The sequence below is a fragment of the Electrona antarctica genome (assembly GCF_951216825.1).
Source record: "Electrona antarctica genome assembly, chromosome: 2".
Taxonomy (NCBI): Eukaryota; Metazoa; Chordata; class Actinopteri; order Myctophiformes; family Myctophidae; genus Electrona; species Electrona antarctica.
Window position 1 is genome coordinate 14,303,532 of NC_136807.1, and position 18,299 is coordinate 14,321,830.

General features: G+C 43.7%; 1 protein-coding gene across 2 annotated transcripts in view; it reads left to right on the top strand.

Moving 5' to 3' along the window:
* LOC306918488 (metabotropic glutamate receptor 4-like) overlaps positions 1 to 18,046 on the top strand; it is a 314,226-nt gene extending 296,180 nt beyond the window's left edge. For both annotated transcript variants that reach the window (XM_079496079.1, XM_079496078.1), the window contains 7 exons: positions 1,418 to 1,554; positions 4,321 to 4,554; positions 5,676 to 5,985; positions 6,404 to 6,626; positions 7,179 to 7,347; positions 9,281 to 9,527; positions 13,877 to 18,046. In XM_079496079.1, coding sequence (XP_079352205.1) covers positions 1,418 to 1,554; positions 4,321 to 4,554; positions 5,676 to 5,985; positions 6,404 to 6,626; positions 7,179 to 7,347; positions 9,281 to 9,527; positions 13,877 to 13,926 — 1,370 coding nt within the window. In that variant the 3' untranslated portion in view covers positions 13,927 to 18,046. The remainder of the gene's footprint in view (positions 1 to 1,417; positions 1,555 to 4,320; positions 4,555 to 5,675; positions 5,986 to 6,403; positions 6,627 to 7,178; positions 7,348 to 9,280; positions 9,528 to 13,876) is intronic.
* Positions 18,047 to 18,299: the final 253 nt, after the last annotated feature.

Consider the following 18,299-nt stretch of genomic DNA (forward strand, 5'->3'; position numbering starts at 1 on the left):
CAAATGTTTTACCTAAGTAAATGTATCAATACTGGAGTATAGAAATACAAGTAAAAGTCTGGAATTCAAAATGTATACTTGAGTAAAAGTACAAAAGTATTCGCATCAAAACGTACTTAAAGTACTCATTATGCAGAATGTACCATTTCTACAAATATTTTGAAAATAGCAGATACAAGCTCACATTGTGCATTTGTAGCTATTTTCAAATGGCTAAAATGTATATAATAAGTGGTTACTATATGGTTTGTAATAATCAAAATCTTTTTTTTTCTCCTTTTTTTATATCGAGCTTATAGATCGATCGGCTACTTTTTTCACACGGGCTGTTCACACGGGCAGATGAAAAAGATGCAGTCTACCGTTCATTGTCAATGGAAGCCAGCAAAATTACGTTGCAAAGACGCAATGATGCATGTAGCTGCTCCAAATTAACTCACAACGCGTATTGGCGTCGTTGCGTCTGCCCGTGTGAACGCAACGTGAGAGAGAGAGACAGAGAGAGAGAGAGAGAGAGAGGCAGACAGTCGGAGAGAGAGAGTGAAATGACTCACAGAAAGACTTTGAAACAAACTTTTCCACATATTGTTCTATTATTTAACTTCAGAACATTGCTCCATCATCAGTGTCTGCACATAAGCCTACACCATAGCATCATTTATTTTCATCGTAAAAAATAAATAAAAAAATACATGATTTATATATAAAGCGAAGAAAAATCCTTGACTCATAGATTCATAATAGAGAAGTACTGTACTGTAGAGCGGACTGGCTCAGCACAAAGTTGAATGCTGGACTTTGCAGACAATAACAAAGTGCACGAGAGTTTGGGCCGTTTTGCCGTATCAGCAGGTCTGCAGTTAGCAGTAAGCAAAAAACTGTGTCTGATTTACTTTTCTTTTTCCCTTTTTTTGCCAGCTGCTTCAAAAGCGGCTGGACAACATGGGGCCCTATTTTGCGTGTCTTAAGTACCAGGTCTTATGACTTAACTTCAGACCTGGAGGCGTGGCCAATGCTGTTTAGCCACTCAAAACAGCCAAACAGCACTGGCCACGCCTCCATGTCTTAAGTTAAGTCATAAAACCTGGTACTTAAGACACACAAAATAGGGCCCATGTTTACCTACCTCTACTAGCGACCGTAGTAGCGACCTAGTGGAAACTTTCTCATCATTGGCTGCCTCTGGGCTGCCTCTAAGCCAATGGGAGACGTACCCATAGAACCCATAGTCTGAACGGCATAAAACCCATACTCTGAACGCTGCAACGTGGAGCCGTATTGGCTGCATACTCTGAACGCCACAACGTGAAGCCGTGAGCTGAGGCAGATGCTGAGGCACACAAACTGATTATAGATGTTCATAAACGAGAGCTTGCTGAAGCTGGCAATCATGACTGAGTTCTTGTTGTTTTCTCAGGGATTGCAGGCACTCCGGTGGTGTTCAATGTGAACGGAGACGCTCCCGGTCGTTACGAGATCTACCAATACCAGATGAACAACGACAGCACCGAGTACAAGAGCATTGGACACTGGAGCGACCAGCTGCACTTAGAGGTACGTAGTTAACTCCGTTTATTACACGGCTTGGTTGAATGCTTGATTCTGATTGGTCAATCGCTGAATTCAGCCAACTGTGGCGGCCATGTTGAAAAATGACTGCCATCTTGGATTTTCAAAAGATAAATTTGATCAATACCCTTTGGAGAGCAAATGTACCAAATGTAACTCTTTTATTATAATTTGCACGATTCCAATATGCCCTTAAACCTGTTATTACATTAGACTCAACTGAAATTAGACCACTTCCCAGGAAAAAAGGTATGTAGAATTGTACAGTTTTGTGCATGCTTGAGTGGCGTGGTAAGTCAGGGGTTCAACTTCTCAACCTTTTTGGCCGGGGACCCCCGGAAATGCTTTGGCCATGTCTCGCGACCCCCGCCCCACCCCCCCTCCCCACCGCCAATACAAACTGACTGCAAAAATAACATTAATAATAGAGAAAATATATCATAAATGAATACTAAAACCAGATATAATCATTAAGGAAAGTTTATGCATGTACTATGTGTACTTCATTTCCATTTTCCATAATTTGGCGACCCCCCGGGGTGTCGCGACCCACAGGTTGAGAACCCCTGGCGTAAGTGGCCGAACGCCATTTCCCCCCTCCTCGTTTACTTCCCGTTTACGTTGAGCGTTATTCCGGACCCACCTGACGTGCCGTTTCTCTCCGTCCGTTAGACCGACAAGATGTACTGTTTCTCCTCCCGTCAGACCAATGAGATGTACTGTTTCTCCTCCTGTCAGACCAATGAGATGTACTGTTTCTCCTCCTGTCAGACCAATGAGATGTACTGTTTCTCCTCCCGTCAGACCAATGAGATGTACTGTTTCTCCTCCCATCAGACCAATGAGATGTACTGTTTCTCCTCCTGTCAGACCAATGAGATGTACTGTTTCTCCTCCTGTCAGACCAATGAGATGTACTGTTTCTCCTCCTGTCAGACCAATGAGATGTACTGTTTCTCCTCCTGTCAGACCAATGAGATGTACTGTTTCTCCTCCCATCAGACCAATGAGATGTACTGTTTCTCCTCCTGTCAGAACAATGAGATGTACTGTTTCTCCTCCTGTCAGACCAATGAGATGTACTGTTTCTCCTCCTGTCAGACCAATGAGATGTACTGTTTCTCCTCCCATCAGACCAATGAGATGTACTGTTTCTCCTCCCATCAGACCAATGAGATGTACTGTTTTTCCTCCTGTCAGACCAATGAGATGTACTGTTTCTCCTCCCGTCAGACCAATGAGATGTACTGTTTCTGTCTCCGTCAGACCAATGAGATGTACTGTTTCTCCTCCAATCAGACCAATGAGATTTACTGTTTCTCCTCCTGTCAGACCAATGAGATGTACTGTTTCTCCTCCCGTCAGACCAATGAGATGTACTGTTTCTCCTGCCGTCAGACCAATGAGATGTACTGTTTCTCCTCCCATCAGACCAATGAAATGTACTGTTTCTCCTCCAATCAGACCAATGAGATGTACTGTTTCTGTCTCCGTCAGACCAATGAGATGTACTGTTTCTGTCTCCATCAGACCAATGAGATGTACTGTTTCTCCTCCCGTCAGACCAATGAGATGTACTGTTTCTCCTCCCGTCAGACCAATGAGATGTACTGTTTCTGTCTCCGTCAGACCAATGAGATGTACTGTTTCTCCTCCCGTCAGACCAATGAGATGTACTGTTTCTCCTCCTGTCAGACCAATGAGATGTACTGTTTCTTTCTCTGTCAGACCAATGAGATGTACTGTTTCTTTCTCTGTCAGACCAATGAGATGTACTGTTTCTCCTCCTGTCAGACCAATGAGATGTACTGTTTCTCCTCCCGTCAGACCAATGAGATGTACTGTTTCTCCTCCCGTCAGACCAATGAGATGTACTGTTTCTCCTCCCGTCAGACCAATGAGATGTACTGTTTCTCCTCCTGTCAGACCAATGAGATGTACTGTTTCTCCTCCCATCAGACCAATGAGATGTACTGTTTCTGTCTCCGTCAGACCAATGAGATGTACTGTTTCTCCTCCCGTCAGACCAATGAGATGTACTGTTTCTCCTCCCATCAGACCAATGAGATGTACCGTTTCTCCTCCCGTCAGACCAATGAGATGTACTGTTTCTCCTCCTGTCAGACCAATGAGATGTACTGTTTCTCCTCCCATCAGACCAATGAGATGTACTGTTTCTCCTCCTGTCAGACCAATGAGATGTACTGTTTCTCCTCCTGTCAGACCAATGAGATGTACTGTTTCTCCTCCCATCAGACCAATGAGATGTACTGTTTCTCCTCCTGTCAGACCAATGAGATGTACTGTTTCTCCTCCGGTCAGACCAATGAGATGTACTGTTTCTCCTCCGGTCAGACCAATGAGATGTACTGTTTCTCCTCCTGTCAGACCAATGAGATGTACTGTTTCTCCTCCGGTCAGACCAATGAGATGTACTGTTTCTCCTCCGGTCAGACCAATGAGATGTACTGTTTCTCCTCCCATCAGACCAATGAGATGTACTGTTTCTCCTCCGGTCAGACCAATGAGATGTACTGTTTCTCCTCCCATCAGACCAATGAGATGTACTGTTTCTCCTCCCATCAGACCAATGAGATGTACTGTTTCTGTCTCCGTCAGACCAATGAGATGTACTGTTTCTGTCTCCGTCAGACCAATGAGATGTACCGTTTCTGTCTCCGTCAGACCAATGAGATGTACTGTTTCTCCTCCTGTCAGACCAATGAGATGTACTGTTTATGTCTCCGTCAGACCAACGAGATGCAGTGGCCGTCTGGCAGCCTGGAGGTCCCGTCGTCCATCTGCAGCCAGCCGTGCACTCCGGGCCAGAGGAAGAAGACGGTGAAGGGCATCCCGTGCTGCTGGCACTGCGAGAGCTGCGACGGCTACCAGTACCAGGCCGACACCTTCTCCTGCAAGATGTGTCGCTTCGACCTGAGGCCTAACGCCAACCACACCGCCTGCGACCCCATCCCCATCGTTAAGGTAAGGGATGTGTGACTCCACCCCCATCGTTAAGGTAAGGGATGTGTGACTCCACCCCTATCGTTAAGGAAAGGGCTGTGTGACTCCACCCCCATCATTAAGGTAAGGGCTGTGTGACTCCATCCCCATCATTAAGGTAAGGGCTGTGTGACTCCATCCCCATCATTAAGGTAAGTGCTGTGTGACTCCATCCCCATCATTAAGGTAAGGGATATGTGACTCCACACCCATCATTAAGGTAAGGGCTGTGTGACTCCATCCCCATCATTAAGGTAAGGGCTGTGTGACTCCATCCCCATCATTAAGGTAAGTGCTGTGTGACTCCATCCCCATCATTAAGGTAAGTGCTGTGTGACTCCATCCCCATCATTAAGGTAAGGGATATGTGACTCCACACCCATCATTAAGGAAAGTGCTGTGTGACTCCATCCACATCATTAAGGTAAGGGCTGTGTGACTCCATCCCCATCATTAAGATAAGGGCTCTGTGAACCAGTGAAGCACTTTGGTCAATTCCGGTTGTGTGAAATGTGCTATATAAATAAATGTTGATTTGAATTGATTTGAAAATGTCAATACTTTTTCCACCACAGCATGTTCAAGGTAGGATAAGTGATTTTCTTTGGTTCAAAAATAAGTCATAAAAAGCTCTATATTGTGATTGTACTCATTGCTAAAAAATATTTGTTCAGTAAAAGTGTCTCCATGTCTCCCCAGCTTTTTATTAAACAGAAAATGCATTTTCAGGTCGGAATACCAATTTTATCCAATCAGTATAGAGAATCAGGATACAGATGAAACAAGTGGAATTGTAGGTGATGACACAAATAAATGTGCAGACAAAATTGGAACTGGAACACTATAAACATTAAGCTGATGAATGGCTACTTTCTCCTGATTGGCTGAACTTTTGTCACCCATACCTGAAAATGTTTATTAAAGAGCTAGAGAGACAGGGAGGCCTCTGTTACTGAACAAACACTAGCAATGATTACTATCAGAATATAGTGATTTAACCTTTTAACAAAAACGTTTTGTTTTAACCCCAAAATATCACTGACCCTACCTTTTAAGTGAGACTGTATATCTGAAAAAAATACATTTGCATCATCCGTTCCCAGCTGGAGTGGAGTTCTCCGTGGGCCGTCATCCCCGTGCTGATCTCGGTGGCGGGCATCGGTGCCACCCTGTTCGTGGTGCTGACGTTCGTGCGCTACAATGACACGCCCATCGTGAAGGCGTCGGGCCGCGAGCTGAGCTATGTGCTGCTGACGGGCATCTTCCTGTGCTACGCCACCACCTTCCTGATGATCAGCACACCCGACGTGGGCATCTGCTCGCTGCGCCGCATCTTCCTGGGCCTGGGCATGAGCATCAGCTACGCCGCGCTGTTCACCAAGACCAACCGCATCTACCGCATCTTCGAGCAAGGTTAGGATGCTTAGGATAGGATGCGTATTGCTTCTTAACCAGTGATGATTATGATAGTGGGTTTTTTACCAGCTGCTATATGCAATAGCAAGTTGTGTGTGTGTGTGTGTGTGTGTGTGTGTGTGTGTGTGTGTGTGTGTGTGTGTGTGTGTGTGTGTGTGTGTGTGTGTGTGTGTGTGTGTGTGTGTGTGTGTGTGTGTGTGTGTGTGTGTGTGTGTGTGTGTGTGTGTGTGTGTGTGTGTGTGTGTGTGCGTGCGTGCGTGCGTGCGTGCGTGCGTGCGTGCGTGCGTGCGTGCGTGCGTGCGTGCGTGCGTGCGTGCGTGCGTGCGTGCGTGCGTGCGTGCGTGCGTGCGTGCGTGCGTGCGTGCGTGCGTGCGTGCGTGCGTGCGTGCGTGCGTGCGTGCGTGCGTGTGTTCAGGCAAGCTGTCGGTCAGCGCGCCTCGTTTCATCTCGCCGGCCTCCCAGCTGGTCATCACGTTCAGCCTGATCTCGGTGCAGCTGCTGGGCGTGTGCGTGTGGTTCGGCGTGGACCCATCCCAGGCCATCATCGACTACGCGGACCAGCGGACGTCCAACCCCCACAACGCCCGCGGAGTCCTCAAATGCGACATCTCTGACCTGTCGCTCATCTGCCTGCTGGGGTACGTACGGCAGGGGCCTCTATGGCATAGCAGTGGGCATGGTTTTCTGGTTCCACTGAAAAATCAGCCATTCATTTTTCCCTTAGAGTTTTTCAAAAATATTGATATCAATTATTTTAAGCCTAGAATCAAGTCATCCAGGAACCTTGTATTGGTGATTCGTGACCATACAACCTTTGCTATAATTAATCGTAGGTACAGCATGCTGTATAGTAGATTTATATTTGTATAAGTATATGTATACGTATGTAGTCTGAAAACCCACCTCTTCAGTCTCCATCTTAGCCCGTAGCACTTGCTGTAGCACTTGCCACTGCCCCGACAACCTTGGCATACGCAAAAGCTCAACTTATGTAACTTAGATAGCATTTTATGTAGACAAAGATATTCATTCCACTGTTAGGTTCTTAGCATACGTATGATTCATGATGACTATTTTTATGTATTCAATGTATTACCATGTATTTTTGTTCCTGCTTACTGTAAATCGCTCTGGATTAAGAGCGTACAGCATATTGTATAATAGTTGTATATGTATAATTAACCCTATAGGTACAGCATGCTGTTGATGGTGACGTGTACGGTGTATGCCATAAAGACGCGAGGCGTCCCGGAGACATTCAACGAGGCCAAACCCATCGGCTTCACCATGTACACCACCTGCATCGTGTGGCTCGCCTTCATCCCCATCTTCTTTGGAACGTCGCAGTCTGCTGAGAAGGTATACAGAATTGCTTTTTTCCGAACTATCCTGTGCTTCAACGTAGCATTTTGCGTTAAAATAAGTCGTCCTGTGTAAAAATCCATATTGTAGGCTGCATCTTCAGTAGCTAAAGAATGTGGGCTCGCTCACCGAAAACAGCTGATCTACAAGATCTCATTCTTTTCTCTGCACGTCCCTGCACTGAGCCAAAGCCTGACGGGAGGCCCGGCCGGCAGGAAACCCTCTGAATCTACCTTAACTCTTTTACTCATGTAATAAATAGGATTTTTCTGACGCAACCCCAGTCAATCAGACTCTCATATCTGTCCACAGACTTACATAAACACACACTCACACGGTAGAAACAACAGCAGCCACGCGGTCACAGCTGCTGAAAACAAAAGCAGAATGTCAAACACGATGTTTTGCAGCCAGAATGTGTCATTTTGCAGCAAGAATGTGTCATTTTGCAGCCGGTGAACTCGTAATAGAACCCAAAAGGCAACCGAAACTACACTTGTGTTGATATGGTGATGATTGACAATTGCTGTTGTGTTGCACCATAACAATACAGAGTGTTGTTGTTGTTCATGTCAAACTGTCAGAGAGGGAGAGAGAGGGAGAGAATGTACCTCCAGTTCTATTTGTGTGTGTGCATGCGTGACGTAATGTGACACAACATTTTTTAAAGCCCAGACTGCCAAGGATCGTAATATGACGCAATTCCCCTTTTTGCCACTAGATGCCGCTGTTTGCTAACCTCTGAGTCACCATTTGTTTTTGTTTTTGAGTGGTGTAAACCACTCTTACAACTGGCTTTGTTAGTCTGTCTGTGCTCAAAAAATGAGCACGGTTGCTATGGTCACCCAGTTCACACGGGTGTGATTTCATTACGTCAGACATTACGTCAGACCACAGCTGATCAGTCTATATAAGACCTTACACCACTCAGTTCACACGAGTGTGATTTTTTTTGACTGCAAAAAGCACGCATAAAATCTGTTACCTCATGCATTCTATTGCAGTGAGTCACAGGAACAGGGTGCAGTGGACGGAACTTCTTTCCCAGTGGCAGGAAAGCCACGTGCATCTTTGAGACACAATATCTCTGTATATTGTCTGTATTTTCTGTATACAGGACAGCCATGCGCATCATTTGAGACATAATATGTCTCTCTTTAATTTACAGCGGCTGCACCCAGACCAGCACCCTGACCATCTCTGTCAGTCTCAGCGCTAGCGTCTCTCTAGTCTATTACACCTCATCCGCACTGCCAGGGATGCGAGTGAGCGAACGATGAAATCTCATTAGAATAGCGACATCGTCCACCCCTCCTATATTCACGAGCACAGTCTCTTATTTTGAGCGAGGTTTCGCGGCCCCAAAAACGTATATTGGTTGAGATCTACACGCTATACTATTTATTGGTTATTTGACTGGTTCAGGCTACGTCGCAATGCAATGCAATTGCTGACGCTCCATATCAGGGCTTTTTTTGCCTTTTTCTTGCCTGTGCAGATGATATGTTAAACATAACTCACTTTGTCTCTCTATAATTTCCAGCTGTACATGTATGATGTACTGTACATCCAGACTATCTATCAGGTCTATTATACTTTGTGGGCAGTATTATGCGTGTCTTAAGTACCAGGTCTTATTACTTAACTTAAGACCTGGAGGCGTGATCAATGCCATTTGGCTATTCTGAGTGGCCAAACAGCATTGACCACGCCTCCAGGTCTTAAGGTAAGTAATAAGACCTGGTACTTAAGACACGCATAATACTGCCCAATGTCTCTATATGTCTCTCTCTATTATGTACAGCTCTACATCCAGACCCACCACCCTGACCATCAGTGTCAGCGCCAGCGTCTCTCTGGGTATGATCTACATGCCCAACGTTTTACTGGTCAAAGTGACAGATGTGTTCCCCGCTCTATGTCCTTACAGCTCTACATCCAGACCACCACTCTGACCATCTCAGTCAGCCTCAGCGCCAGCGTGTCTCTGGGCATGCTCTACATGCCCAAAGTCTACGTGGTCCTGGTCCATCCCGAGCAGAACGTGCCCAAGCGCAAGCGCAGCCTGAAGGCCGTCGTTACCGCGGCGACCATGTCCAACAAGTTCAACCCCAAGGGAGGCCTGAGGCCCAACGGAGAGGCCAAGAGTGAACTGTGTGAGAGCCTGGAGACGCAAGGTTGGTCAATTAACGAATTAATTCTAATTAATACGAATTATTATTACTAATAGAGAGGTCAAGAGTGAGCTGTGTGACAGTCTGGGGACACAAGGTTATTGTCATTAACGCTAATTGACCATTGTGTTAATTGTGTTCAATTAATCAACATAGCATAACAAATTACACAATCCTTTCTATGGTAATGTACCTCCCCTTGTGGTCTCCTGATAGATGTTTTATACATTAACCTTCCCCCTGTGGTCTCTCTTTTTTTTGGGCTACTTTTGAAAGGAAGTTGTTTAAATTATTTTAAGGTCGAGTTATGTAGTAAAGTAAAGTTCACAAAGATCACTTCATTAAATATGTTAAAACACAACATAATCCACTGATGGCTTTAATATTATTATTTTTGTATCATTAACAGTTCAGTGCGTTTGGGAGATTAGCTGCACTCAAACAAGCAAATGAATACTCTGAAAATGAAGGTTCATTTTGAAACACACTGAAAATGAAGGTTTATTTTGAAACACACTGAAAATGAAGGTTTATTTTGACATACTCAGAAAATGAAGGTTCATTTTGACACACTCTGAAAATGAAGGTTCCATTTTGGACACACTGTAAGGTGTATTGTCTACCCTGTCATTCAGAGTACCGTGTAGAAACACTGTGAAACTGAAGGTGTATTTTTTCAGACTCTGTAGAGGGACCAGAGCCCAGTGGAGGGCTGTAGACCCTCAAAGGTAAAACTAGAACCTTTAAGCTTGTTGCATCCTTCTCACTTTAATGGATGATGATGGAACACTTTTAACCCTTGAAAGGTGCTGAAAGTTGATTGTTGTTGTTTAAAGCTCTATATATATTGTGATATAGTTATGATTTGCTATAGTGTGCCAATTTCAACTCTTTCATGATACACAATCAAATTATAACAATTCATTCTACCACAATAAAGAGCTCTTAAACAATGAATTATATCACAATGAAGAGCTCTTTAAACAATGAATTATATCACAATAAAGAGCTCTTTAAACAATGAATTATATCACAATGAAGAGCTCTTTAAACACAAAAAAACACGTACACCCCTTTATTGTTCTGCTCATGCTCACTCCTGCCTGACATGCACAGAGAGAGAGAGAGAGAGAGAGAGAGAGAGAGAGAGAGAGAGACCGTATAGATACTGTATATGGCTATATGGCTGACCACTGCTCCAGACATTTAGGTGAAATGCAGGACAAACTATGTGTATATCTATCATGTATTTGTCAATACAGTTCATTGAGGACGTCACGTCCCTCCGGTTGAAAACTATGTTCAATCACACTGACCGCATGCATGGCTGCTTGGTGCACAGAGACATGCTGGATCTCTGCATGTTGGTTGAAGAGTTGAACACTTTGCATCTGAACGGTTTGACTAACTCTAACGCTATAGTCCACTGGGTCCCAAACACCGGGCCGGAACCCATTTGTAGATCATTATGGGACCCCTTTTTTATTTCCTAAATTTGTTTTTTCAATTATTATTTCAAAACATAAAAAAACGTTGTAACTTCATAAAAGAAACATCTAAGAAATGTCCATTAATTAGAAGCAAAGAAGTAATGTACTAAATAGTCAGGAGAATGTCTAAATTCTGTTTTGGGTCACAGGCTAAAAAGTATAGTGAAAATACATATAACAATAACTGGTATGTGAGGGTCACAGTAGCACTGTCGCCTCACAGCTAGAATGTCCGGGGTTCGATTCCTGCTAGGGACGCTGTGTGCGCTTTCTCTCCTCTGCGTCATCAGTGCCCATAACCTAGGTGGGGTTGGCTGAAAGGGCCTTTCTGTATAGTTTGCATGTTCGCCCCGTGTCCCCTCACAAAAAACAAAACAAAATAAAAATAATCCTGGTCTCTATACTGCCTCCCCATGGTCATCCGGGGAGCCTGATGGAGGGTTGGAATAACGTGTTCCTTCCACGCGCTACGTCCATCCGGGGGAAACCCCCCCTGTCAGATGATAAGAATCGGCCTGCTCACTCCTCATGCACTGAGCTCAGTTCGGGGCTCTCCCCAGGTTGGCAGAGGGAGAATAGGGCCCAGGATTACATCTTAGGCTATTGGCACCGGGTGGAAAATGGGTTACAAAACCATGGGATTGATTAATTAAATAAATGAATAAATACAGTACTACTGTACTTCATCTGTAGTTGGCGCCATACGGTGCGTCGAATCACCTTTTCTGTAATCAGCTATGAGGGAAACAAGGCTTGTTGTGGAATTAGAAGATGAAAAAGGTTATTTTTTGCGGTTGAAGTTTTCCTTTGAAGAGGAACGTTGCAGATATTTAATCTAAACCCTGTAGGCCTATTATTGTCTCCACCAGGCCGAAGGCATGGGTAGAGAGTATGTTTTGCGCTCCGTCCGTCCGTCGGTGTGTGTGTCCGTCCGTCCATCCATCCGTCCGTCTGCGTACAGCTAATCTCCGGCACCGTCAATGCGTCATCAATGCCAAAATTTGCACACACTCCCTGGATGCCAACGACAAACCTCTGCCCAAAAAATCCGGATCTGTCTGATATTTCATATTCCATCCTAATTGCCTAACATTGGCTTCCAAAATTGGCAGGATTGGCCCGTTTTGAACAAAAAGCCTCAAATCATGAACGCAGAGTGCAATTTACGTGACTTTTTCACACACTTTCCTACTAGGCAGAGGAATATATCCCACCCTTTCCACATTGGCCTGTTATAGCACAAAACAGGTGGATGTTTGCTAAACACATTTTTGGAACAACATGCCTCCAATTGCCATCAAAGGCGTGAGAATAAATGGCAACCTAAGGTTGGGAATTCAAAATTGACTTGAGTACAAGTACAAAAGTATTGGCATCAATGTACTTAACATACCAAAAGTAAGATCTACAAGCTCTACAAGCTCACCATGCAAGCTTGTAGATTGGCTATTTTCAAATGGCTGAAATGTATATTAGGCTGACGTGTTTAATGTATATGTTTTGTAATATTAATGAAAATCTACAAAGTAACTAGTAACCAAAGTTTTCAAATAAATGTAGTGGAGTAAAAGTACAATATTTGGATTCAAGAGGTAGTGGAGTAAAATTACTGGTAATTGTAAATACTCAAGTAAAGTACAAATACCTCAAAATGTAACTTAAGTACAGTACTTAAGTAAATGTACAATGCTTTCCAGCCCAAACTCTTGTAAGTAGACTACCCACTACTTTCGCAAAGTGTTGTTAAGTCCGATTTTCACCCTTCCTCTAAATAGAACTACATGATAGTTCACCTTTTGCATCACTGTTTTGCAATAATGTACTTTCCAAGTCTATGGATTTTAGAACGGAAGGTTATTAGCAAGGAGTGAACTTTTCCAACAGAAATCAATACACGTTGCAGTTTGGTCTTATCGTTTATTTATTTATTTATTTTTTGAAGGGAACATTCGTCTCTCTTCACACTTTTCGTCTTGTTTGAATTTAGATGTTATTTAGTCTGGGACGGACGGGTGTAAACCTTGTAGACCTTGTAAATCGACAAAGAAAAAAAATTAAAAAGAATTGCTCCAATGGATCCAATGCAGGTATAATTAGACTTGATTAAAACAATCTAAATAATTGGAGTCTTTGTAATTAATTGATCAACATTAATTGCATTTTAATTGCATAAATATTTGACCTGAGAACAGTGAAGCATTTTTTTCAAGTGGATTTTTGCTATACGAGTGAATCAATGAACAGTGACTATATAAGCTTAAACAATAACACTTTTTTAAAAGTATTAATGATTAAATCCGTCAATTCCGTCAACGGGACTGCTCTAGAACATGAACAAAAACAAAAAATAAATACCGTAAAAAGTTGAAATATGCACATACAGTACAAGGCTTCTGCACGACAGCAACCATTAAATAACATGCTTTGTTCCCCCTCCGGAGGCAGAAATCACCTCACTAACCCTGCAGACAGACATGATGATGATGATGATGATGATGATGAATGTAACACACTGCTTGATATTCATATGATATTCATATAGATTCATATAAATGTTGGTGCTGTTGGTGGCAGTCAACCGCACCCGCTGCTCTTTTCTTTTTTGCCCCGGCAGTGACGAATTGAATAGCCTACAGGCCATAGGAAACGAGGTTAATTGTCATGGTTCCTTCTTTCTTCAAAACATATCAATAGCCTAATAATGAAATTAGCAGAGCTTGTAGAACTGCTACTTCCATTATATTTGAAATATGGTTGAATAAGTGGTTAAATGGAGTCAAACGTAAAATATTGTAGAAGTAAAGCTAAAAAAAAAGAAGACAATGCAGTAATCAATGTAATGTACTTTGTCACTTCCTCCAGCGCTGGCCTCTAAGCAGACGTACATCAGCTACAGTAACCACGCCATCTAAACACCTGGGAGACGTCGACATGTCGGAACCCACTGCCGAGCTGAACGGAACCGCCTGCCCGCCTGCCTGCCTGTCTGCCTGCCGAGGAGGGACCACCTGACCACCGCACCGCGGGGGGAAAACACCTGACCACCGCACCGTGGGGGGAAAAACACCTGACCACCGCACCGCGGGGGGAAAACACCTGACCACCGCACCATGGGGGGGAAAACACCTGACCACCGCACCGCGGGGGAGAACCACGAAACCATGAATACCAACGGGTTCCTCAGCTGCCTCTGCAGAACTGGGAAATACCGGGATAGCGGGGAAAAAAAGACGGGATTCTCACTTCATAAAACACAAGCAAAAAAAGAAGGAAAAAAAGAATGGATGTTTTTTTGTTTTTGTTTGGTTTGGTTTTCCTCTCGTTCTTTGGGCAAAGAATTGGAACGCCAACTATAAAATAAACAGAAAAGGTGTTCGATTTGGATGAGCGGCCAGGCGGGTGGGGAGGTGTTTTTGTCCCTCTTCACCCTCTCCGTGACGACGACGTGGCGGTGACGCGACGTGTCGAGGGTTTTGTCTTGACTTTTCCTGCCGCAGGTTTGAAGTGGCCACGTGGCGCCCCCTACAGTCTGTTCTCTTGTCCTTCTGAAGTGTTCTAATAGCACAACATTTTCAGTTTGTCTCAGAGTCGTTTGTGTTGTTATGTTAACAGGAAAAAAAACTATGAAGAATAATAATTATTATATTTCAAAAAAATAAGTTGAATGCAGTCAAACAACTTGGAGCTGTGCAACACCCATCAGCATCATCATTGATTAGTTAAAGGAGCACTTCACTCATTTTCAAGCTATCTTCACATAATTGGTCCTCAATAATGCTCATTATCGTAATATGCCACCATTTCTGTCTACCCACTCTGTGTCTCAGACGAGGGCTGTGGACAGTTCAGAAACTCACTGTTTCTCAGAGGAGGGCTGTGGACAGTTCAGAAACCTGACTACTCACTGTGTGTCTCAGAGGAGGGCTGTGGGCAGTTCAGTAAACTGTCTACTTACTCTGTGGACAGTTCAGCAACCTGTCTAATCACTCTGCATCTAACAGGTGGGCTGTGGACAGTTCAGAAACATGTCTACTCACTGTGTCTAAGAGGAGGGCTGTGGACAGTTCAGAAACCTGTCTACTCACTCTGTGTCTCAGAGGAGGGCTGTGGACAGTTCAGAAACATGTCTACTCACTGTGTCTAAGAGGCGGGCTGTGGGCAGTTCAGAAACCTGTCTAATCACTCTGCATCTAAGAGGTGGGCTGTGGACAGTTCAGAAACATGTCTACTCACTGTGTCTAAGAGGCGGGCTGTGGGCAGTTCAGAAACCTGTCTAATCACTCTGCATCTAAGAGGTGGGCTGTAGACAGTTCAGAAACATGTCTACTCACTGTGTCTAAGAGGCGGGCTGTGGGCAGTTCAGAAACCTGTCTAATCACTCTGCATCTAAGAGGTGGGCTGTGGACAGTTCAGAAACATGTCTACTCACTGTGTCTCAGAGGAGGGCTGTGGACAGTTCAGAAACCTGTCTACTCACTCTGTGTCTCAGAGGAGGGCTGTGGACAGTTCAGAAACCTGCCTACCAGTGATGACATATGTAGGGCATGTTGGGTCATTTCAAAGTAAACAACTTTTGTATTTGTTTTATTAATGAGAGAACAATGGCTTCTAGCATGCTACCTATCCCAGGAATAGAAAGCTTGCAGACTCTTAGCTCAAATTCCCCAATCGATGACATCACTGGTTTCTGAACTGTCCACAGCCCTCCAATGAGACACAGAGTGAGTAGACAGGTTTCTGAACTGTCCACAGCCCTCCAAGGAGACACAGAGTGAGTAGACAGGTTTCTGAACTGTCCACAGCCCTCCAATGAGACACGGAGTGAGTAGACAGGTTTCTGAACTGTCCACAGCCCTCCAATGAGACACAGAGTGAGTAGACAGAAATGGTGCCATCTCATAATGAACATTAGGCCATGTTTAGACAACAACGCTCTCTAGACAAAACAACACATTCCCATTGTGTTCTCACTTTTTGAGTGGTGTAAAGTGTAAACCACTCCTACAACTGGCTTTGTTAGTTTACGTGTCTGTCTGTCTGTGCTCAAAAAATGAGCACGTTTGCTATGGTCACCCAGTTCACACGGGTGTGATTTCATTACGTCAGACATTACGTCAGACCACAGCTGACAGACCTTACACCACTCAGTTCACACGGGTGTGATTTTTTATTCTGCGTTTAGACGGAGGTGCAACAGTGACTTAACCCATTCAGGACGGGAACCCCTTTTGGTGTTTTAAACATTATGTTATACTTTAGCTATTGGAAAATATCGTCTTCGGCTCTGCACCAATATAATAAGCATACCTGACGCGAGTCGACGTGAGCCATGATGTCACGTGTATTGCGGATTCCCCCGTTGAGTGTTGTCAAGGATTTCCACTCCGGAAGGGGTTTTCACTTTGTTGCGTTTTCAACCCCCGGTAATGCCATTGTCGTCTAAACGGTATTTGATTTAGCTGTTTTCTCTACAGCCCGCTTCCGCCTAAAAAGAGCCTAAAGCTGAATTCCAGTACTCAAATGCTCTTTCTTGCAGTGAAATTGGTGACCTGATGAAATAGGCAGCGGTCATTATGACCAAAAACAAATAATTTGAATCGAACCTTCTCAGAGATTCACGGGCAAAGATAATTAACTTAAAAATCTCAAAATGGGTCAGAAAGACCTCACAGATACTCTAGTGTTAAAGACCTTCGTGTAAGTGATGCAAAGTCCACAAGATGGTCACATATCTCGGCAGGTGACCGACTTCACTGTAACACTGCTATGCTGGAGGACAGATGACGGGGGAAGCGAGGAGACAGAAATAATTTGAGTATTGTAATTTGGCTTTAGTGAGGACCAATTATATGAAGATAAAGTAAAAAAAATGGCTGAAGTGTTTGATGATGATGATGATGATGTTGGTGATGGTGATGATTATGAAGCCTTCCTCTCAGAGAACCTTGTTGTGTAAACAGTGCCATCTAGAGCATGCTGTGGGCATTGCATCACGTGTTTAACTGTGTGCTGTGTTTACGATGTCAACGTCCGTCTGTCTTTGGAATGCAACATTTTGTCATAATGGTTCTCATTACTGACCCCTGCTGGGGAGGGTTACAATGATATTATGAAAGTCAAAACCTGGAATATATATATGTGTATACTCTATATACACTATACAGTATTTAACAGTTCATACATACATGCACGTACGCACGCACGCACGCACACATGCATACATGCATACATCAGGGTGGCATTTTCCTGGCCAGCCAACGTGACCGACATTTTATTATTCTGGGTTGTGTAAGTCTAAATGAATCGTCTATAATTGAATACATGTTACCTGAGTGTACACTACCAACCATTGCTACTTGGAAACTAAAAAGACGTGTCCCGTAATTAACTGATACGGGACACACTTTGTTCCGTATTTTAAGTTTGTGGAATAAAGTTACGATTTATTTGAGACATCAAGGTCATTCTGCTGTTGTCTTCCCACTCTGCTCTTCCAAACGTTTATTTTGAGTGAAGGACTCATTCAGAGTCGGCCCGTAACCACACGTTACTGTTTCTAGGGTTTGATTTGCAGAGACCAGTGGATCCATTAATGCATATAGTAGTGGATCCGTTCACATTTCATTATGATATTTTAATATAGTGGATCAATTCACATTTCATTATATTTTATTTACATTTCATTTCAACTTTGCTATCATCGGAAACGATGTTGTGTCTGTCGCGTGCTGATGATGTCAGTCTCATACTGACAATGTCGTGAAGAACTTGAGAGGCCGCTGCCATATCCACGAGTCACGAGGAAACTATTTAACAAAAATACAAATGACAAAACAACAACACAAAATAACATTTTGATTGAATGAATATAATTCTCTTGCGCTCCAAGGTGTTGCCGCCCGCTAATGTTGTTTTTCCTCCATGTTTTGATAAAGTATTTTGTGAGATTGTTTGTGTTTGTAAAATTTGATGATTTCCTGCTTTCTCCTCCCCTGTCCGTTCTGTTTTAAAAGGGTTTCATCACTTCAAAAGTCTTCGGGGTAATTTTAACGTCTACTCAGGCTTTTGTGTTCACCTCAGACAGTTTTTTAAGTTGCTTAATTCAATATTTTGATTTTTGTTTTAAAGGTCCCCTCGCAGGGACATGTGTTTTCAACGAGTCTAGTATTCATTAGAAGGACAATATCAGTCACCGGAAGCAGAGACGTGTGTTTTCAATGGTCTAACATTCATTGGAAGAACTATATCAGTCACCGGAAGCAGACGTGTTTCAATAAGCAGGGAC